The sequence below is a fragment of the Nipponia nippon genome, unplaced genomic scaffold (assembly GCF_047370975.1).
Source record: "Nipponia nippon isolate SJK-2023a ecotype South Korea unplaced genomic scaffold, ASM4737097v1 scaffold_6, whole genome shotgun sequence".
NCBI classification, from domain to species: domain Eukaryota; kingdom Metazoa; phylum Chordata; class Aves; order Pelecaniformes; family Threskiornithidae; genus Nipponia; species Nipponia nippon.
Window position 1 is genome coordinate 29,323,240 of NW_028262380.1, and position 23,529 is coordinate 29,346,768.

Consider the following 23,529-nt stretch of genomic DNA (forward strand, 5'->3'; position numbering starts at 1 on the left):
TGGTAGGCAAGCATTATTGGCTCCGTGTATTAGACAAACATGTTTCAAGGATGGATGCATATTCACCATGGGACAGCTCAGGGAAACGAGCATGAGAAGGGTGCTTTGAGAACATAAACCTACTGGAGCTTGTTATTGCACGGTACTGTAGTGTATTACATATTAACTTGCAGTAATAAATGTGGCAAAACCAGTTTTACAAGAGCTATTAAAAAAGATGCCTCATACATTATTCAGAGTCCCCATGTACTTTTATATTGCACAGACAGTTCGAGTTTCGCATGTGTAGCACATTATCTGCTGAAAAGCCTTGTACTTCTGTGGCCTGGGCGTAAAGTTGTGGTGACCTCAGTGTATGGTACTGTGTTGTATAGATCTGTATTTAGCCGTAGGTCTGATAAGGAACTGAATGCTCATAAATGAGTCAATTATAAATGTAAACAGTGACGTCGGTGGCAATTTTTCTAGCAGATTATATGAAATGATAGGGATATCATGCTTCACTTGAAGCAGAAAAGCCTTAAAAGTGTGTTTGAAGGTACTCCCAAATGTTCAACCAATAGGATTAAGAACTTCTTTTCCCAAGAGATGATTATTGCAGTAAAGGTGAGTGATTAATGCCAGAAATGGATGTGACCCAAAGATGCCGTCATCTTCTGGAAATTCAAAACTTGGGATGATTGATATATCTCATTTTATTGTTGCAGTTATTTTTTAAGTTTGGAAAGGAAAAATTGAAAGTTGTGCACAACTCAATCATTCTTCAGCTAGTAGGTTTTAAGTCCTTTGTCTACAAAGTGCTATAAAATGAAATATTATGATGTATTTACCTAGAAATAACTCACAATGCAGTCACACATTTTTGAAAAACTATTTATTTGTAATGGTCTGACTCTATTCTATATTAAACAATTATTAACTTCATCTGCCTTTTCTATAATATATTTGTATCGACCAAAGTTAAGATTTAAAATTAAAAGTGAATAATAACATAACAAGTAGGGCTACAGACATTGTCCAGTTCAGGTATCGCAGGATCCATCTGAGCTAGACTAATTCAAAGCACTTCGGTTTACTGTCAGGTTCCAGCTTTAACTTGTCCAGTAACCATTCTGGGCACTTGCAAGGGGAGGCCTAAGGCAAGTGTGGGCGTTTGAGGAGGCAGCAGCAGGCGAGGAGCAGGAGACAGTACTGGAAAATTCAGGGAGAGGTTTGGATAAGATAAACCTTATTCTCCTCCTTGTACACAGAATTGGTAGAGAAGACGCCTTGACCTGTGATGCAGGTTTAAAATGCTTCAGGGATGCTCAGTCTTTCCAGCTGCTCAGATGTGACTTGGGAGCTGCTAAGTGATGACTGCTCCCTTTGCCCGCCCTTATCCACAGCAGTGGGTACGGGCACACGCGTGGGCACTGCTCCGGCGGTTGGTAGTTAGCTTGCTGCCCCTGCTGAAACACTGCTCCGTTTCTTCAGTGTTGGATGCTTTGCAGCAAAAGGGCTTGCCTTTAAACATGACCTAGCTAGAGCTTTACCAGAGGTTCTTCTATCATTTTTGCTGCTGCCAATCAGTATTCCGCAGTGCATGAGTCATATTAAATACCAAATAATTTAATAATATTGTTACAGGAATTAGTGTAGCTCTGACAAAAAGAATAAATAAAAAGGCCTATAAGGTGAGTAAGCTTGGTTACTTCTTTCCAGACAGATTTTTCTCCCTAATCATGAAAACAAAGCCTTGAGAGTACCGAGCCAGTCTCCCGAGGTATCTTTGTCAAACGAATAAAAATTAGGCCAAGCCTGAACAGCTGCTTCCACATGTGGGATGCTGGTACTGCAGTTTAAGTGGAGACTGCTGTGAAACGCTGAGGTTTTCTGTATCAGCTACGTTATTGACATGCTTAATGCTAACCTTTCAGCAAATACATTCGTGTAACATCTCTGATTATCCCATCTCTGTTATATCTGTGAGGGTGTCTATCAACTCTGCAAAACTGGGACGTCCTTCAGGTTTCTGAAAAGAAAAGCAGAGGATAAATTTATATTAGGAGATTGATCAATTATAGTACCAGATTCAGAACACGGTTACAAGTACATATGAGCTGCCACTTAAAAATTACATTTTATTTTCTTAACACAGAAAAAAAGATCAAATGTATCATTTGAGGGGAAAAAAAATCATCTGTTCTTCATGACACCAGCAGCGTGAGCACAGTCACTTTTCCAAGCATTCCTAAAATTTGTTTATATTTATTTCAATTCTGGATCAGAATTCCTATAGGATTTCTCCCCTGCAACGGGTCACTGGAAATCACTGCCTCTCAGGAAACTATGATACTCAGGAATGTTTCCTAGGCTGTTGAAAAAACATCTTCACTGTTGCATCATTCGATGTACTGCAACTCAGCATGGAACAAACTCCTGGGTGATGGCAGACAGGAGAAGAGAGAACTTCTTCCCCGTCCTCCTTCTGCTGGCTGGCATCCCAATGGATGCTTGCAGTAAGAAAGCAAGCTAGATGCAGTTTAGATTTCAGTCTCTTAAGCTTTTTTTACTCAGGGTCTAAAAATTTCATATAGAGTTAAAAGATGGACAAGAAAGGAGAGGTAGGATAAAGGAGACAATGGCAGCGAGAAGGTTCTCTCTCCCAGCTACTCTCAGAGTATGCCTGCCTATTTACATGAAAGCATTGCACACAAAGCTCTTCTGAAAGTACTTTTAACCTAAAAATTGAAGATTCATTTCCTGTAGGCACTAGAGAAGGAGGGACCTTCAGGGATTACCGAGATGGAGAAGTTGATAAAATCCATGTTTTAGTACCAATATAGAAAGAAATAGGTGCTGGAGAAATGGAGGAAGAACATCAAGTGCTAAATCAGAGTGGAGAGGGTGAAAGAGGTGCAGCCTAGGAGCTGTAGTGATGTACAGAGGTACTGATGTACACCTGAAAAACGGGGTTTAAAATCCACATTTAGTGGGCATACCCACTTTCTATATGAATGTTACGGTTATCATTCAGAGCAGAGATAGAGAAAGCTATGCATGATACAGAGGTGTGAAAAAGGTATTACATTTGACGCAGTAGAGAAGTGAGACAATAGTGGCATATTCAAAACCAGGGATGGTCTAGACCTATTGTACTGATGATGTGCTTTATATTTATTAGATGCAGCAGTCAAAAGAAATGGAGGCTCGTAAACGTAGGTGTGATTTGTGAAAAGCATAGTGAGAGATACTGAGGATGCCACAGATGTGAAATAAGGATTTAAAGCCTCAGCTTTTTAAGATTGCTTTTAGATCCACATTACAAATTAATAATAAAGTAAAGTAATGTCACAGGGAAAAAAAAGGGCAACAAACCTCGTGCCAGCAGCTGTACATGACTTTGTACACAGTATGTGATGCCAAATGTGGTCGATAAAGTCGGTTACCCTGAGAAATCTCACGGACAACTTCAGAATTTGACTTACTTTCAAAGGGCATTTTGCCTTCTGTGAAAACTTCCCACATGAGTACACCTAGAAGTGAACCAAATATTTAGAATGAAACAAAAACTCGAAACCCACAAGCTATTTAACAACATTAGAAGCACAAAACCCACTCTTGATTATTTGTGTATTGCATGACAACATGGGCGACATGAGCTGAATGAAGACAGACTACCAAAAACATTTTCAACTGATAAAATTCTGTTCTCTTTTAAGTCAGCTAAGATGGTGGTCCATGAAGCTGAGATGAATATACGTTTGGCTAATGGAGACATATCAAGAATGCACATTTCAGTCAAAATGTAACATTTAGGCACAGAGCCTTTCTATTAAAAACACACTTATCCAATACAGGCAAGATTTGAAAAATGGGAAGGATGCAAGCTTAAGACAGGTAGCATCAGTAAAAAGTTACACTTTCTTAAATCACATCAGTAGTTTTAGGGAAGCACAGTATGTTGCACATTAACCTAATCAGCTCACCAAATGACCAGACATCTGATTTGCTGCTGTATTTTTTGAAATGAAAGACTTCAGGAGATGACCATTTGACTGGAAACTTGGCACCTGAAGAGCTGATATATTCATCGTCAATGACATACCTAAAGAATAACAGGAAACAGCACATCTTTTAATGACAGTTAAATGGCAAGCAGTTCTGGCAACATTTCCACAAATGGTTTATAATTCCATAAAAATACAGTGTCAATTTAGAAACAAAGAAAGGCTGTCACTAATTTAATATAAAATGCACACAGATACCCACACTGGAAGCTATGCACTTAGAGAGATTTCTGTTTACATGAATGATTTGAATTGTTCATGAGAACTATGTCAGAATAAAACATTTTAATACACCCTGTAAGGATGGTTGCTATTGTCATCTTCTGGGTATATATTGATAGGAAAGATCCCTACACCGTGGGGAGGAAAACTAGCAGCAATAAATAATTATAATCTATTTTTATAACAGTCCACTTTTTTAGCCACTTGTACCCAAACACTACTGGCAGAGGGCTACACCTTATAACTGATGGGCAGAATCCACTGCCCAACCTCACAGATGTTATTTCTGGCGTGTTGTTACAGAAGCAACACAGAAAGAAATGTTCATCACATACAAGGCAACAGCTCTTGCAGGTGCACTGGAAAAGTAATTTTCTTTGCCCAAGCTTACAGGAACTGACCTCCCAGTTAAAATGAAATTATGTGCCTGATGCAGGTGTTTATAGGGCAACATTTTAAAAGGCTGATCCTTACCTACATACAAGCTCTGTGCACATTTTCCCAGTATTAATGTTCCTGAGCAGATGACAGATGTGCAGTACACACATTTGTTCTCATGGAAGGCATAATGCAAAGGCACCTTTTAAAGCACCTTTTAAAGGTCATGTTAAGAGAAATCATCTCTTTGTCTCCCTTATTTTGGTGCAGGCACAGAAAGATGAGAGTTTATTGGATAAGGTACATATGAAATAACAGTACAAAATAACCAGTAGTGGCACTTGTGTGAGCTCTGAATAATAAGATTGTGATCCCATCGCCTCTCCATGGTCTCCCTGGAGGGAGTGAGTGCCTGTCCTAGAGCCACACCAGTGGTCTCCACTTTTTGGCAGCAGTGAGTCATTCAGGTCCATTATTCTGAGACTGGACCCTGACAGCCCGTTGGTCTCTTACTGTGGTTTCTGGTGCATTTGGATGAGTCCAGACCCCTGATACTGACCTTACCCTTTAGGGGAGCAGTGCAGCCATGGGCACTGCCATGGTATAGGCCTTTTGAAAAACAAGTATTTCGTTATGAACTGCTGGGGTGTTGTAATCCTTAGGTTAGAAACAGGAGGCAAAACCTAAGGGAAAGGTAAGCACCATGGCTGTGCTTGCAGCTGCAAGGTGAACGTCACCACCATCTCAGAGCCATGCACTGCCCTTCAAACTCTTCTGCCTCCAAAGGGAGCCAATTCAGTCTACTAATTCAGCAGAAAAAAAAGCCGGTAAAACACAGAAGTGGAGACCTGTGTGCTGGGCTTGCAAGGGGAAAGAAGGAAGGAGTGAGACAACCCCTTTGGGTAGCAGTTGGTCAGCTCAGCTGTAAAATATAGCACATCCCCTGGGGGAAGTCTGTGAGGGCACAGCTATGTTTCTCTGGGCTGTGCTTGTCAGAGTGCATTTTGCTCTCTTTCTCCATGTTTGGCTGGTCCTCTCATTAAGCAGAAAAACCACTTCCCTGCTAGAGCAGCGCACGGCGCGCTTCCTGCCCGCCCTGCCGGGCCTCCCGGCCTCCTGCCTCACCTACTCAGCCGCTGCCGCCTCTAAAGGTCAGCACCAGCGCCCGGATCCGTCCCCACAGACTTTCTGTCCTCCCCGCTGCTCAGAAAAGTTAGGGAGCATGTTTCTTCAGTCTTCTGGCAGACCTGCGCACACTGGGCATTTCTCCGTCCACAAACTACTTCTGAAGTTTACCAGGCACTTTGTTTACCGATCTTACACTCAGCAGTAGCAAGATGAGGACACAACATCCAGTTCATGGTAAAACAGTTAAACAACGTTATAATTTCCATCAGAACTCAAAAATTGACCACAGTGGGATTCCCCAAGTCAGCGAAGCAAGCAATGAGGTTAACTCAAGGTCATGCTGCAGCTGAGAATAGGTACTCACTAAACCTATGTCAACAACCTCCTACCTTGCCATGCCAAAGTCGGATACTTTAACAATGTGCTCAGCGTTGACTAAACAGTTTCTTGCAGCCTGGGGAAAATGAGAGAAACATATCTGAAAACCGTGCTAAGGCATTTTAAGAAAAATACAACAGCTGATTATTTTTGTTTCAGCTCATACTGTTTATATACTAAAAGGAGATGAGTGTGTTGCTCAAAAATATAAGTGAATTTCTGGCTTTGAGTCAGTGAACATATTTCGCTGCTGTGTAGTTACACATCCATAGCTTATATCAGCTTAAATGCTTGTAGTATGAGTTGCAATATTTTTACATATTCCTGCACGGTGAAAGAAATTTTAGGCTGCAGAGTCCAGTTATCCAAGCAGATATTTTCCTGAACACCAGCATTAGGTCACTCAATGTGAATTTTAAAAAATGTTTTGTGACTTTTTCATTACAGAAATCAGGAACTCCTTGGAAATTTTCAAGATTTTACATTTCTTCAGGCAACTAGCGAGGAGAGCAGGAAGATTTCCTCTCTGCATCCAGATGTGAGCATTGAACAAAAAGCAGAGAGTAAGGAAACAAGCTCCTCTCCTGTGGTTCCCTGTGTATGAGGGGTAGAAAAGCCACCCAGATATTCCAGCATCAAGGTAAGTCAGTAGGGAACAGAAAAAATGTAGATAGAAAAAGACTTTGTTAAAAAAAAAAAACAACAAACCAAAACACCTCATTGTTGCTGACCTTTTGTATTGCTGTGATTTTGGTTGTGTTGTGATTATTGCATGGTACTCTTGTATTGGGATGTCCTAACACCAGCCTGCTCCATGCTAATATCCCAGTTTTCTATGACTTCTCTCATTTATCAAGCAGTTTTTCCAGCTGTCCACAGACAAAAGAACAGCTGAAAAGTTTTGGTTTACAGGCAGGAAAACACGATTGGCTTATTAGATACTGCTGGGCTGAAGTCTTACAGGACACATTAGTGTCCCTTAAAATGCTGTAGCATGTTCTATAATGCCAATATTTACCCAGAACTTCAGAAAACCTATTGTACTTACTAAATCACGGTGAATAAAGCTATTTCTTTCCAGGTATTCCATCCCTTCGCACACATCCTGGCACATGCTCAGCAGCACCTCTTTGCTGAGTTTCCTTCGCCTTTGCCGAAGGTAATTGAGCAGGCAGCCGTTTTCCATGAATTCAGTCACAACATAGAGAGGCTTCTGCTGTGTGCACACTCCATAAAGCTGGACCAGCTTCGGGTGGGAGAGTTTCCTGTTTAAAATCGCATTTTAGACAGGCTAGCATTTGTCCTTGGCGGATAACTAGACCTCTGTTTCTCACGATGGTCTTGAAAAATACTTTCAGTACTTGATAAAGAGTATTCAATTCAACTGGCCTCAGAGTTGTCCCACTGTCTAACACATTTCTGCCTACAATTTCCTCCAAAAAGTGCACTCTTTGAATTCATAATTTCTCATCAGATATATCAATGCAGTAAATGCAAAGCTTGATTTGGATGACGTGAAATGGAGACGTCTAGTTATGCCTGGCTTTCAGGAAGGGGACATGACCCTGCAGGGGTTCTTCTCTTCTGGGCTGTGCCAAGACCCGGTCTGGATACTTCCCTAATTTACAAAATTAGCAGAAACTGTAATACGGTTTCTCAAAAGCTTTAGTTAGGTCTGAGCGCTGCCAGTGGTCCTAGAGGCACTGAATTATGGATGAAAAAATAGTTGTAGGAACACATTTATTTATCAGCACATTTACTCCCCATTGAGCTCCACAGCACAAAGGAGTGCATGCTCTAAAGAAAGAGTCTGGCGATGGGTACAGCAAGCATCTGTGTCAGTCCGATTCAGACCTCTGTATCAGCCTTTCTGTCCTGCACATCCACCATTCCCATCAAACTGGTTTGTTTGTTTTAAATGGAATTAGGTTATATTTATTTCTTGGTCATCTCAGTATCAACTGTCAGATATAATAGCTTTTGTACTTACATCATCACTTTAGCCTCCTCAATGAAATCATCTTCAGACATTGCACCTTCATTGATTGTTTTGATGGCAACCTTCATGGCTGCTTTCCATTTACCCAGCTGAACGACTCCAAACTGCCCACGCCCAAGTTCTTTCATGAACGTCAGTTCAGATGCGTTTAATTCCCACTCCGCTATAAAAGCAACCCAATATGTTAAAATAGTCCGGTCAGCTTTCCTGAGCCATGCTCCAGGAGACATGCCTTGCTATTTGCAGTTAATGCACGCAGCAAAACATCACAATTGTGCATCAGCTATAGCATTAGTTTTAAGTATCTGAAAATTTCCACGTGCTCATATATGTTTATATGTGAATGTTATTTCACAGCTTGTAGAATGTGATTAGTGTTTAAATTGCTCAGTGTAGGAATGTCTGAGTCTTGAAGGTAACACAAATGTTTAGCTTTATATAAGAACTTTTTGGGCATTATCATATGTGATGTTGAACTCTGAACCAGTTCTGGATAGATAGTATTGCTACAGAAATAGTTACTGGCTGCCTCTATTGTAATAACCATGATAGTTCTGCCCTTCAGAAATATTAAGCCTTGAGGTTAATGGGAACATTCACAGGAAAGAGACACAATTTTAGAGATTCCTATCATCAGCCAGATGATATGAACTTCCTGATCTATATACACAAAACTGGCATTTATTGCTTGTTTTCTAATACTGTATAAGATTCCATTCTTTTTTCTAAAACTTGCAGAATTTACAAGGAAGATCTTCTCCATAAATAATATTCATTTCAATTTCCTAAGCATTTCAATAAATCAGCCTTTGAAAAGCTGTTAAATATATATTTGAGTCTTAGGCCTGCTTTAAAAAGTCCAGATAGCTCTGAAATGCACTGGTGGTTGTAACAGAAGCACAACAGTCGCTGAACAGGACTCGAGTCAGGTGTCTCATTTGGTACTGACGCCTTACGAGGAAATGAGTGTCTGTTTCTGGTGAACATGAGGCTGTTTATGTGTTTCTCGTTACTGGGAAATTTCACAGGTACAACTTAATTATTAGCTGGGTGAACGCGATCTAAATTCTTGCCTAGGCAGATACCTAAATCTCCACCAAAAGAAGATAAAAAATTTACCATAACTAGATCCTGCTGTTGCTGGCGAAGAACATCCAGCTGATCCAACTGGATGTCGGAGACGAGTGATAAGACCTGTAGTGGGCAAAACAACAATATTCTGTTGACCAATTACTCCATTTCAAAGTACGCTATATCGTACCTCTTCTCAAACAAAAATATTTCGAATCTGATGTACATTTCTTATTTCTTGAAGTTACTTTTGCTTACAGCTCGTTCAGATAAAACACTACAGTGGGAAGAAGTGGAGGAAGACTATTCAATAGGGCCCTGACTACAAAAGTCTATACTTTCATACAACCAAAAGTGATACTCTTGCTTGTTTGTACGATGTTAGTGATCTTAAATAAATGAGTACTACAATAATATATCACCCACCTAAGTGGTCTCTTCCAGCATGATTTCTCAGGATTGTTTCCCATTGCAAGGAATATTTTTGTGTCTGTCATGCGTTTTCTTTGAATTCATGAGCCAGCAGTACCAGTGATTACATCCCTCACCAAGGACTCCCTATGCTCATTCATTCTTCCCACTGTTACTGTGTTTCCTACAATCCTCCTCCCTCCAGCAAAAGGCTCTGTCCATTCCCATATCTTCCCTCCTCACTAATGTGAGGAATCTCTGTGTGTTTTCCCATCTCCACTCATTCAGGGTAAAAACATTTTATATTGTATCAGTTGCCAAGAGTTAGAGGTGGCTAACTCTGGTAGACTGCAAACCAGTGTTAGAGAGTCCTTGTGCTCCCTAATTCTGCCTTTGATTGTCTGCAGGGTGGGTTTTTTTTTTTTTGCCAAAATCAGTAGAAACCTGCCTGATGATGAACAGCATAGCTCCTGCTTTTCTTTTTTTTTTTCTTTTGTAAAATTCATTTAATACATGTAGATGAGTTTGTAGGTTCACTTCCCCCATGGTATATGCACACTACAGCTATGACTTTGGCAGAAAGGGTCATGGCATATTTTAATTCATTAGCAATAGAAAAACCTGTGTCTCTTTTTATAAGGGAAGCATTAGAGGAAGAGTGATTTCCAATTTCTGAAAGTCCTGAGGAGCTTCAAATCATCAGTTGTAAAACCTTATCAGCTTGCATGCATTACCTGCAGCATTGTGTTGATGATACTCGATGAGTTCAGGAACAGATGAAAAGAGATATTTTTCTGCTACATAATATTGTCCCAAGTGGTTTTCCTTAATTTGATAATGTCGAATATCTCCACTATGACGTCTGAAATCAACAAAGGATTATAATTTTCAGTAAAAATAATTTATACTATAAATCTGATTAAATTTCACTTTGAAAGAAAGCACAGAAAAATCTGAAAACTTGGGGTATAATTCTCAGCTTAAAATGTCTGTGTGTAGCTGGGATAGTGTCTCAGGGAAAAAGAAAAAAGACTCCTTGAGTGGATCTTTCTCCCAACTTTGGGAGATATTGCACAAGTATCATTGCATCCATAAGAAATAGCCATAGCGTTTAACAGGTGTTCCTCCTAATTCAGCACTTATTTGAATCTAAGCTTTTAAAATTAAAGTGCTCTTCATTACCTGAGTTTCCCCCAAAAGTTAAAAACATATTAATATATACTGTGAGATTACATTTTCCATTCGGCTTCTCAAAAGGCTCCTCATTGGAGCTTTTATTTGATACATTTACTTTTCTGTATTTCTCCACGTTATCTGTCTTTCTTGCTTTCTGTACATTCTGCTGCCCATCTGCCCCTGCTTTCTGGGAGTTTCAAAATGAAGAAGTTAAGTTTGCATTTCAGGCTGGAGGTGGTTGCTGAAGGTTGGTACCCTACTGCAAACGTGAGCCTGTGCCCAGCACAGAGGGTGGCAGGGAGGGCTCACCCCCCCTTTCCGAGGAGGGGAGGGAGAGAGGAAGAGGGTGGTGGTGGCAGCAATGCCTTTTCCTTGCTCCTCTCACCTCTGATTTGCCCTAAGAGATAAAAAAGGAAAGCAGACACCACTGAGGCAGGAGGGTGTAGGAGGGCTGAGGGAGGAAGGTATAAAGCAGCTCGCAAAGGGATAAGTCAGCACTGTAGGTGATTGCTACTGATGTGTGGGAAAAGCGAGTCCTGTGGCAGTCCTCCAGCAAAAGAAGTAAGACTGCACAGTGAGGAGGTGACGTGATTTTAAGAGAAAAACAGGAGAAGTCTGGGGACAGCAGAGTCTGGGATGAATTTACAGTGTGCAGAGCCTGTGGAGAAGGGAAACAGTTCGGTGTGGTGGCCGAAGGCTCTGGCGGTGTGGTGTGGCTGCCATGGCACTTCATGTAGAAAGAGAGGCAAGAAGATGCAAATGTAAGGTCTTATTGCCTGCATTACGTGGGTGGGATGCATGGCTTTCACAGCAGATTATTTGAGGATTTCGATGAGTGCAGTTAATCTTGTCTGGGCAGGACATTTGCACCCTGACCCCCAGATCCACTGCCCACCATCAACATTTCTGCATGTGGGGTAATTAACTCTGCATGAACAGCATCCCAGTGGTTCCCTGCTCCTGTGCATTGCACATCCAACCTACCCACTAATCCCAAGGAGTTCGGGGGAAGCTTTTCCATCACCTCTTGATTCAAACCCTAACCATTCAGAGCAACTCACCCTTTAGCCCGCGAATACATGGACAGCGTAAGAAGTCCCTGTTGGCTTGAATCTCTGACAACAAATGCGCCTTCTTTGGACTGAAAAGAAATCCAAGTAGAGTTAGTTTCTGCTTTTGAGCTTGAATAATCCTCTCTTGACATAGGACTTGCAGCTTATTACCAAAGTCTGTGGAATACCTATGACTATTTGGGAGGGGGATAAAGCAGTGGAGAATGGGACTTGATAGCCAGGTAGATAGCAGAGCAAAATTAACTAAGGGAAAATACTAAGTGCCAGGCAATTTCTTGGAGTTAAATAATTTAGGTGAATTATACTCTTCAGTGTGAAGTAGTGAAAATGCTTTGATTTATTCAAAAGTCAAATCATACAAATCACCAGAATAAAATACTGTAAAACAGTTGTATCTGAGATGTTCTTCTCTGGTCTGTCTTGCCCAAGCCCTGTGTTAGTTCTTGAGCAAAGACCTAATGAGTTTAACTGAGTTAGGCACTTTGGTAACTGATAGCAGGTAGAATGCAATATGAACTGTTTGCTTTATACATAAGGAAGACACAAGGGTTTTGTTAAGCTCTGCTAACCTCACTAACTTAGTTACTATATGGTTTTCAGTCTTCAATGTTTCATACAAAAGACAAGCACAGTAAACTGCATGTAATTCCATTTATCTAGTGTGGAAAATCTACATAGAATTTTCTGGGGCTACAACTTAAAACTGTGAAGTCTGGATAGTCTGCACTGTACACGTACCCCAGAAAGCCTTTTTATTTTAAAGTACTCTCTCTCTTACTGCATACCAAACAGATTTGGATTTGACTGTGGTAATGCTCTTGATGCCTCTACCGATAGATCTTTCTAGATACTGTGAGCTCTTTGTATAAGCTGAGTTACCTTCTGGCGCAAGAGAAGTTCTGCCTGGCTTCTGTTTATGTTTTTGCAGTACCACCTGCAACAAGGAGATAACCTATTCTTTAATTTCAGCCAGTAAAAATTAATGTTTGCTCTGTTTCACAAAAGTAACCCATCTCAATAGTTGCACTATTCCCAGACCAAAAACCCGAATAGAACTATTGTTGTATGTAAGCATCTTTTAATTTTGAATGACTTTATTAGACCACTGTAAATATGACAACTCTTTTCCCCATTCACTGTGATTAAATATGAGCTCAAACAAAAGAAAACCCAGGAAGCAGTTATGCCAAACTGTGATGAAATTTACAGTCCCACTCGCTGTGTGAAGCCTCTCTTCTCTAGAATTTTGCAGAATTTTACTCTTGTCTCCAGTGAATTAGGTTGAAGTAATTGGAATTAGCTTCTAGTCAATTAATTACATGTTCATAACAGGAAGAGATCAGAATATAGAAACATTATGTAGTGAGCCTACAGAAATAGGAAACATCTGGATTCTCACATTCTGATTTATGCAAATGAATGTTGTTGAAGTACTCACTGCTTGTAACTTCACGTTACACCCTCTGAGCAAATAGTTCCAAATCAAAATGAACTTACTTTATTCTAAGAGTAATGTTTTGTAACAAAAAAAAAAATAGAGCTTTCAATAAACATCTGTTCATGTCTAATAAAGACTGAAGGATTAAGCATTAAAATGTATCACTCCAATCCATTTTTAGAAAAGAAAGCACAATGATCATTTTCAAGGGTACTTACTCATATGTTTCTAAATTACTTTTCTTGTTCTCAGTAACATAGTTGCTGGGAATTAGACCTTCATTCCTGAAATGACATATTGAGGATAGTTTAGATTGGATATTAGGAAAAATTTCTTCACCGAAGGGGTTGTCAAGCACTGGAACGGGCTGCCCAGGGAAGTGGTTGAGTTCCCATCCCTGGAGGTATTTAAAAGACAGGTAGATGTGGCACTTAAGGACATGGTTTAGTGGTGGACCTGGCAGTGTCAGGTTTACAGTTGGACTCAATAATCTTAAAGTTCTTTTCCAACCTAAATGATTCTATGGTTCTGTTATAGTATGGTGTAAAATATTAATAGGAATAAGATATGCATCTTCCTTTTGTTGAATTATAAAGGTTACTTATACTATTGGCTGTGTCGTTAGATACTGAATCCCAACGTGGGAACTGAATAGAAGTCTGAGTCCTATCATCCTAGGTGCAATCGTTCTGCCCCACAACTGTGGATGGCTACTGAAATGAATAAATCAGCTGGAATAGGATATTTATAGAGTACTAAGAGCAGCATGTTAATGAAAATTTTCAAGTCAAACCATAAGAAAATTTAGAAAAAAGAGACATTTCTTCTGAATCAGAAGCCACTCTCTTCATTTCTAACCTCGTAACTATATAAAGCTTTTTTGTTTAAGTGTAAAATGTGTCAAGTGTATAAAGTGTAAAGGGTGTGCTTGCATGCATATTCAAAATAATAATTCAGTGGACTCTCACTACAAATATGAGTTGAGAAAAAGCATTTAAAAGTATTGAAAGGAGAAACTGGACTGAAAAGGAGACAGTTATTATTCCCAGCATGACAGTACAGGATACACTGAAGAAAATGCAAAGGAGAAAGGGGAATGACATGAAACAAACATAAATGTGGAAGGGATCCTAACTGACGTTATCTGGCTCTCCAAAATGCCCAGGAATTTTGGATCAGGGATTTTGTTTCAGGCACATGTCTTAATAATCTCTATGGACTTTATGAAGTGTTTACATATATACACCACATTGTAAAGCACTCGAAGTACGGAAAGCTGGATTTGCACATGGCTCAGAGCCCAGTGATTCACATGGTCCTCAAACGCCCTTATGTCACTCAGGAAATTACTGAGTCTAGGACTTAACTCTGAATTCCCAACAGATTCTAGATTCCCCACCCATTTCTGGGGTGCCAAACGCTGCTGAAAATCCGCCCAGTCAATCCGTGTGCCTGGTACATAGCTGAACGGTTTCAAACCTGCCCCTAAATTGTTGCACGTTTCATTCTATCTGCCTGCTTTTACAGGGGTTGTTTTAGTTTTTTTTTTCTTTCTGCATAGGGAGATTGAAGTAGATGCCAGCTCTCTTACCCATGTTGGTCTCTTGCCTTCCACCAGTGGGGATCATACTGTTCGAGGATAATGTATTCTTCTGACTTCTTGAGTGGTAAATCTGAGGGTCCTCTAGCAAAAAAGTCATAGAGTGCAATAACTCTGGGTTTTTTTGTGTAGTCTTCCAAGGCCTCGGCAGGTAGAGGAGGTAATGGCTTGTTCTTTAACTGCAATTGCCTCTTACGCTAGTGAAAAAAAAGTATCAACTTTCATAATTAGTCTTTTCTCCCTACTGTTACTTGCTTAATTCCCCTGCTATTATACCATCTCAGTAACTAAAAGGAACTCATCGTGATCATTAGTTCCCCTTGTAAAGCACGATCACCTCATCACTTGTAAAACAGCGAGACTTACATTTGAGTAGCTTGATGTAGAAGCCAAAATGACAATGGAAAGTACAGTGAATAATACACAAGCTATCTACCTAATTGGAGTGACTTCTACCTGGTATGAATGCTGGGACAACTCCTCAACTGGTGTAAAACCAGAGCAGCGTTTGAAATCAATGGAGTTACAATCTCTGGAAATTCAGTCATTTATCTGGAGAATTAACATGGAGGGCGCTGCAGACTTTCTTAGCAAATCGGCAGGAACATAATGATTTTCTTTTGCATCATGTTAGGTTCTAGCTTTGCACTTGGCTACGCTTTGAAAGCTCAGATTATTAAACTTAGACCTAGTAAAACTGAGGTGGATGTTTCACATGCCAGCTGAGCAAGGCAAGCTTGCATCTGCCCAATAGGGCAGTCCTGCCCTTCCCACTTCCACCACCCAAACCCAGAAGTGGGAGAAGGAACCACCTTGACCATGACAGAGAGCTTGGGAAACCTCACTGTGACCCTGCATTTACGTCAGTATGAATCTTCGGATACCTTTACTCTGTAATTTTTATGCAATGAAGTACCTTATATGCTCAAGAGTTAGTTACTCCTCTGCTTGTTCTGGTACTGAGCCACCATATGGCACATCACCTCAATTCTCTCCTTTCACCTGCCAAAATGTTACTTACCCTGCACTTCCAAGCAGATGCATAGGAAATGTCCGGTTGTGAGGCTGAGTACTGGGTCACCAAGCCAGTATCAGGGTCCAGGTTCATTTTTGTTCTCATTGCTCTGATTTTGAAAAACATGAAGTATTGGTGTGAATACATATCTATAAATATTCACATAAAAATATTCATTCATGGATATATATGTTTTCCTTCATATTAGGGATATACAGGGTAGAGCATTTTTAAACTTCCGTACAATTAGCAGTTCTACTGAAAATAGAGGGGTTTTTTAGAAGTCCTTTATATATAGATATTTTGATCATCCTAATTGCTGAAAAGGTTAAGCATTTCACATACCTTTTTTGCACTGTGCAGCAGCAGCAGCAGCAGAAAACAGACTGGATGGTGTGATCTGTGAACAAGAACATTTCCCATATTTGCAGTGTTCCTGTTTGTTTGTTTATAAAACTTACAGAATTAAGGACTACTGTATGTGCTTAGCCCCATTATTAGCTCTGTCTTGATGTGAGATATCTAGCAAATCATTAAGGCTGAATTTGCATCCACCAAAGACAGCACACCTTTCCTGCCGCCTCATCTATTTGCTCCCACTGTCTCCCTTACAATGTCTTAGCAACGATGAGGCCACATGATGAACTAAATCAGCTCACTAAATCAGAAAGAAGAAAAAAGACCTTGTCAGCCAGATCAGTACCAATCTGGCTGATCACACCACTCCGTGCGAGATCTAAGCAGTGCAATAAAGGGGATGAAAACATCATCAGGGACAGGAGGTGTACAACTGTCCCCTTCAGCAATGACATATTTTTTAGATCATTCAAGCCAAATACAAACCCACATTTGCACAACGAGCTTTCTCTTCTAGTGAGGTTTATTAAAGGAGACATGCTACATTCAATTCTTTGAATTAATACTGATTTTCCTGTTTCTGTTGCAGCTATTAATATAATATATGCATTATCCCAGGTTTAAATGCTACCAAAGATGTACTTTACACTTATGTGCCAAGTGGTTGATAATCCTGAGAAAAACACATTGGGTGCATCATTACATACATCATACATTTACAGAGAAATCCATTTAGTATATCTTGTATAAGCAGCAGAGAGGATATGGTATTAAACAGGTCGGAAGGCATTAAGAAGATCTGAATGAGGTAAATAAATGGTTGACATCTGCTCTGGTCCACTTCTACTCAGGCTGAGACCTACTTTCCCCAACTTGTGTTCCCACGGCAGTTTAAGCCAAGCTGTGGCAGCTATGGTCCCGTCCCCTTTCCCTCTGCACTGCTGCTCATCTCATCTCCAACGGAGCGAGATGGGATGCTAAACCAGTGGGGAATTGCTCTCTGCTGGGTCGGTTCCCTGAACCATCTCACCGTCATGCAGTGGGAGGGCAGCAGCACCAGTGGGCCGGGCTCAGGCTCTCAGGTGCAATGTACGCTCTCTTAGGAAGCATGAGAGCCAGGCATGCAGAAACAAGGCTCCAGTCATATTCAGCTGCACTGACAGAAAATAAACTTTATATCCCACTCCAATGAGTCCTGAGTTTTCTCTGCCACAGAGGTCATAGTACAAAAAGAGGCCTCAGAAAGTAATTTGAGATAGAACGTCTGAGGTCTTGGTATTTTGTTGCTTTATCTTTCACAAGGTATGTCTTTCTCCCACCAGTCCCACCAGTGTCTTCCACTTTATTTGTTTTTCTCTCATGGTGTTTTTGGCCTGTTTATCCTAATGATTTAATCCAGCCTGGAATAAATAGGATGTCCTTTCTGGTGTTCTGTAAGACTTTTTGCCAATGCCTGTTACCAACGTTTCAGCCACGTGTGCTGACAGTATGCATCCTAGCACTCAAAACATTAAGCAACCTTACTCCACAATGAAAATGTAATTATTTTCTCTATGAAGGTACCTAATTTAGCAAATCTTGCACTAATAAAAGAAGCTACAATGTCAGATGTCAGAAAGATAAGACAAAAACTAGTTCTTAGCTGGATGAGGAAGAGACCTGTCTCATATGTGTTTTGGTTAAAGTATTTATCTTGAAAGTCGTGGGGCAATTTCCCTTAGACTGTTGCATCCTGTGAAGAACGTATCGTGTGGGAAGCTGGCGAGCCTGCATTAATCAGAAGACACTATCAACTGTTTGATAAAAGTTTCCACTGACGGCTATGCAAAATGCAGCGATTACAAATACCCAAGCCAGCTGACACCGACAATTTTCTTTAAAGAAACCAGGCTGAAAAGACACAGGCAATACAATTTATTTGCTGCATAATTTTCCAATGTACATTAAACTGTCCCTCAGCCGTTTAAAATTATAGTGGCTGAAGTTTGCCTGAACATGGTCTCTAGCATTGTTTTACTACAGGGTGGAGATTATTAATGTTCTAGGTAAGAAAGAGCTTGGAATGAAAGTCAGCTGGGAATTATTTCTGGCTTATTTGTTGCTTTTTTGTTCCCCCAAACCCCCCATAAATTCAAGAGTAAAGTAGCGTCATGGTGTTAAGGAGTGAGTGTCTCTACAGCAGTATTAATTAGTGCCTTGGAAGCATATGGCAGGACAGTGTGGTCTTGCAGGTACTGTCTTTTGAGGAAGCTATGGCAATTTCATTAGAAAAAGGGTTGTTTAAAATTACATGCTAATTACCAAACCTTCCCAAATATCTTGGGAAGGAATTGTGTTTGCCTCCTTACCTAGACTGTGTTAGGCTCCCATTTCTTGTTATAATCGCTTCTGTGTTTCATAAACAATGAACACCATGGGTGAAAACATTCTTGGGTTTCTTTTACTTCAGCCAGTGCCATGAGGTTTAATCTATGTTTATAAAGTATTTAGTGATGTGCAAAAAGGAATATGACATTTGAAAGCTTGTCTACTTCTTCTGATTAAACCATCTAGTCTAATTAAATATATTATTCCTCATTAGACAACTTGCTCTCCTTACAGAACACTTACCAGAAATACTTAGAAGGAGCACTGCAGAGTTTCAATGTGATGCAAGAATGAACTTCTAATAAGATTTTAAAGATTTGGCCATTAGCACAAAAGTGAGGGGTTCAAACCGATGTTATGGACATGTAATTCTGTCTTGCTTTTCTTTATGAGCCAGCGATTTGAATAAATTTATAGCGTAAGCTCAGGAATCCTTTTTGCCTTCAGTGAATTTCAGATTTGTGCTGTTAATGGAAGCTTTTTGTGTTTGACCCCCCTTTACTATGCTAAAAGCAGTTAGCAATAAATGAATGTATGTGATGTTTTTTAAAACATCCCAAGCATATATGATATTAAGTATTTAGTCTCTTGTCCTGTCCGTAGAACCACAGAAAACGTATAGGTTAAAGCTTTAATTACAGTGCTTCCTGGGACATGTGCTTCATTTAGTGAGTGATTTTTCCAAGGCTAGAGTGTCTAACCAATTAAAGATCACAAAATATGACCAAGTTCTGCAAGCGAAAAGTGAGGCTCAGACTAGACTAAGGCCATGCACCAGGTAAACCCATGCTGAACTGAATTGCTGGGTCCTGAGGAGCAGCAAAAACTTTGCACAGTTCTGCAAAATTTGCTTCTCCTCATTCTCCTTATTGGAGTATTTTAAGTGTCAAATCATGGCCTATCAATCCAGCAGGTATTTATCATCCTAAAAAAGAGCATTTCCAGCTCTTTGAGAAGAAACCTGTCTTTACACATCTGTTCTTGGCAGCCTCATTGCTTCCGAAATTCTTTTGTCCGTGCGTTACTCCTAGAGCACTTACAGAATTAACTCAGTAGAAATTAATAAAAGCATAAATTATAGCAGTGCAAACTGTTAATTTCTGTTTGGAAATTTGTCAGGTCTGCTGGGAAGCATTATCAAGGAACATAGACAGAGAAAGGCCTTCAGTTCTGTGGAGCTAAGTGCTGCTTTTGTTAAATTGAATTAAGTCAGGAAGTTTTGACCCAATGGATTGGAATTTCAGCATCTCAAGCAAAGACCTATGGATTGATCTATGCATTTTACATCCTCCTTAGTCACTGGTAAGCTTCTTGCACAACACTTTTTCTCCCCTTGATTAAAATCATATTTTTTGAGTTCCTAACTCACTACAGAAGGCCCAAAGCTGCTCTGCAATGCTGTTTTAGAAAGACTTGGCCAAAGTAAAAGCTTTGATACTCTGAATTAATAATTTGATTAAACTGGCTTGCATCTTGATCTTCTGCTAGCGGCTGAGGAAGATGTCTTCACTGAGGGTGATGTCTTCACCTCCAGGTGCCACAGCAAGGCTCACTGCAGTGCTACAGGAAGCCTGTGTTTCCTGCCAGAAGCTTCTCACAGCTACACACGCCCTCCTGTGACTCGGGCTCTTCCTTCCTTTCTTTCTTCTTCTATTCAACAGTCATCAGACAAACTAAGAAATAATAATAATTTTTAAACCCCTGCATTTTAATGCAAAATAATTGCTGTCTTTTAAAATGCAAATAAGACTTCGAAAATAGATTCTTGGAATTTACTCATTGTTTTAAATATTTCTTCTTGATTTTCCTTTCTGCTACACCCTAACTCAAATCACTGAAATAAATGGAACTGTTCTATCTGATTTCCTTCAATTTTGGACCAAGGATCTTTTCTTAAGCAAAACACTCCGGGTTTGTCAAAGGGTGTTAGAGTCACATACGTACTAGCAGGGCTTGACCCCCTGGTCCCTAACTCAAGTAACCACATTGAAGGTTCATAAATTAAAAATTAATTAGTGATGGTATCAGTGAGAGTTGTGCTTCAGCAAGGAAATCACATTTTGAATTCCATATTTTGAAGAGAACAGAGACACCAATAAGATTTACCATATTATGAATGACAGACTGCTTGGACAGAACACAGAGAAGAAATACAGGATAACAGAAATAACTATCCCATAATTTTTAACAGTAAATTATTTTTGAAGTCTGTTAAAATGAAGTACTTATGGACCTATCGTTATTTTCAGGACTCACTTCTCTGTTTCCTCCATAACCAAAAATTTTCCCAAAACTTCCAGAAAAAGTGGTCAAATCTCGATTCTTTTAAATCCACAGAAAGGAAGGTTTCTCCAGCATCCACAGCCCCACTAGACCTCTCAGCCCACATTTCCCTGAGTTCTATCACAACATAAGCTACCAAAACACATTTGGCTTTGATCCTCAGGGTGAGTCATCATAGAGTAATTAAAGTCAGTAGCTACGTTTAAATCCAACAAGATGAGTATTTGAGCTCCTGAATCTAGAATTTGCCAAATCTTCCTTCTTCAATTGTGTGGAGAATGTAATTTCTCTGGTTTCTGATGAAAGCTTGCAACCTTAGACAAAGTTCAGCCAATTCTACAAATAATTTAATACAGGAGCAAAAACATAGCCCGTTTAACTGTTCATGTCTTTTTCTTTCTGGAAATGACTATATAAGGAGGAAGACACTTGTTTTTAAAACAGTGTCATATTATCTCCCTGGTGACAGGTTAACAAATAGGAATCCCAACACTAGCACAGAGCCACGATAGCCTATCAAATTCTAATGCCCAAAATAAGACCTTTTAGCATGCACAGTTTTAAAATGAGAAAAGATATCATGGCAAGAGAAGCATGTGGATGCAGTTGAAATGCTAGGAAACTGGTGTTGAAGCTAGCCTGAAAAAAAAAACCCACAAACAAACAAACTCTGCCTAAAGATTTGCAGCTGATATTTTGATAAACAACTCAGAGGCATAAAACCAAATTTATCTGTGCCCAATGGAGCAGATGGGATGCTAGAGGAAGAAGAAAAAGATTGATCAGATGTCAGGAACAGCTGTTTGGTTGAAAAGCTGAAAGATAGTCCCATGAAAACAGAGAAGGGAGAGTGAAAACACACAAGTCCTTTGAGATGGTCCAACGCTGCCAGCAGCTGTCCTTCTGAAGTCCCGCAACACCCAGCAGTATGCTTTCGGTTGATAACATTGTCTGCATAGGTGGCCAATTCACACACCTGTATATGTGCAATCTTCCTCCTATCTTCAGTTATAACTCACTCTAATTTGCAGCCTTGGGGAAGTAGTAACAAAGGTACAAGTAACAAGCTAGAGATTAATTTTTATAATTTGCATTTTATCATTTTATTATTTCATGGATTTCTTGGCTTGAGTTTCATTTTCTGATTCACTGTTTCTCAAAGCACTACTAATTTTGAAAGTGCTGTAGTCCATGTCTAAGACTTGCACTCTTCTAGCATGTTTTGCACGAAGTTCTTGCTCTTGCAGCAGGGGCAGCAGGTTAACTGTGTCCAACACTACAAACTCAGCTTCACCCATCAAACCCAAATCTTTACTGTAACACACGGTATGCCTCCCGATCTGGTACGTCTGTCAGTTTTCAACAGTACTAGAAAATCAATAATCTGGTAGAAAGCCACAGTATAGTTTGCTTCTAGAGATACTTAAAAAGACAAGATTTCAGCTCTTCACATGTGCAAGCTGAGGCTTTCTGTCTTTTCTGTGAGTTAATTCTGCTCTGGAGGAAAGACAGCTCTAGTTCTACCAAGCTTTTTATTCATGTCTATGCTGTACATGCTTTTAAGGAGAGCATATGGGAATATCTCCCTATCTGTATGTAAAAGTAGTTGCTTTGCTGAATCCATCATGCAATGGATTCATATTTGCGCAGTAAATTTGGAAGTCAAGGCAAGCAGTCTGAACAGAGATCACCTGAGCAGCACAAGAGAAAGCTGGTTGGTATTTTTATGGCAGTAATTAAACAGCTCATTTGCTAAGCACACTGCTGCTGTACAAAACAAAACTGCAAGAGGAAAATACGCAGCCCAGTTTACTTACAGGTAGAAAGAATCATGTCTGGTTGTCCGCTTATATTCAAATGGGAATGCAAACCTCTCTTCATCGGTTGTGCCAGTAAAACAGCCCTAGCCGAGCTCTTCGCTCTGATATGAAACATGGTAAACCACAAATACTGCTTGACCCCGCCTACTTACCTTTTTAAAAAAAAAAACAGAAGTCCCAAACAGACTAGATACTAATCTCACATCTGTTTAAAAAAAAAAAAAAAAGGTGAAAAAAGTGTCTGCTTTCTAGTATCAAACACACATTTTACAGAAAAAATTATTAAACTGCAATCAGTAGGGCTAAGTAGTTCTAAAAAAAAAAAGAAAAGGAAAAAATACAGCAAACGTAAATCACAGCATTTAGTTCTGTTCAGACTAATTTTTTACCCCAACATTTTAAAAAATTCAGTTATAATAAAAAGGGGAAGAAGTTGCTTAAGGATGAGCGAGCTCATCCAGAAAAAAACGATAGTGCGGTATTTCAACCTGCCTTTGAAAACATCAAGAGAGTCAGCAAGACAGCTGCCTCCAGAGGCGTTCTGATCATTTCCAAAATTAACCATCTAAGGCTACATTCCACTAAAAAAATGCTTTCATCTAAAAACTAGGTGCCTCACAGTTCCTGGAATCCTAAGGAAGTATCAAACCCAATGGCAGGTATGCAGAAATTATCCTCGGGTACTGGGAAGAGGCAGGCAAAGGGCTCGGATTCAAAGCACCCACCTCAGTGAGGAAACTGCGGCCAGAAGTCAGCAGTTAGCA

At 39.9% G+C, this 23,529-nt stretch overlaps 1 protein-coding gene across 3 annotated transcripts; it reads right to left on the reverse strand.

Moving 5' to 3' along the window:
* Positions 1 to 894: 894 nt before the first annotated feature.
* Positions 895 to 22,880, reverse strand: TXK (TXK tyrosine kinase). Of its 3 annotated transcripts, none has more exons than XM_087737438.1 (15): positions 22,763 to 22,880; positions 16,284 to 16,338; positions 15,945 to 16,047; positions 14,915 to 15,120; positions 13,542 to 13,607; positions 12,765 to 12,819; positions 11,874 to 11,953; positions 10,371 to 10,498; positions 9,274 to 9,348; positions 8,146 to 8,317; positions 7,204 to 7,420; positions 6,167 to 6,231; positions 3,969 to 4,087; positions 3,468 to 3,515; positions 895 to 2,011 (listed from the first exon to the last, which is right to left on the reverse strand). In XM_087737438.1, exons 1-15 carry the CDS (start codon positions 22,878 to 22,880, stop codon positions 2,004 to 2,006), a joined length of 1,515 nt encoding a protein of 504 aa, XP_087593564.1. In that variant the 3' UTR covers positions 895 to 2,003. The 3 variants fall into 3 exon arrangements, with proteins under 3 accessions (XP_087593564.1, XP_009472507.2, XP_087593566.1); XM_009474232.2 differs by having other exon boundaries at positions 3,358 to 3,515; XM_087737440.1 differs by lacking the exon at positions 22,763 to 22,880 and adding an exon at positions 18,906 to 19,396 and having other exon boundaries at positions 3,358 to 3,515.
* Positions 22,881 to 23,529: the final 649 nt, after the last annotated feature.

What these genes read in the sequence shown, in the direction of transcription:
- TXK (XM_009474232.2), bottom strand. Translation starts at nt 22,880, where the DNA reads ATGTTTCATATCAGAGCGAAGAGCTCGGCTAGGGCTGTTTTACTGGCA. An exon ending in AGTAATTTAGAAACATATGA is followed by an intron (nt 12,820 to 13,541) that starts GTAAGTACCCTT and finishes TCCTTGTTGCAG; the next exon opens with GTGGTACTGCAAAAACATAA. An exon ending in TGTACAGCTGCTGGCACGAG is followed by an intron (nt 2,012 to 3,357) that starts GTTTGTTGCCCT and finishes TTTTCTTTTCAG; the next exon opens with AAACCTGAAGGACGTCCCAG.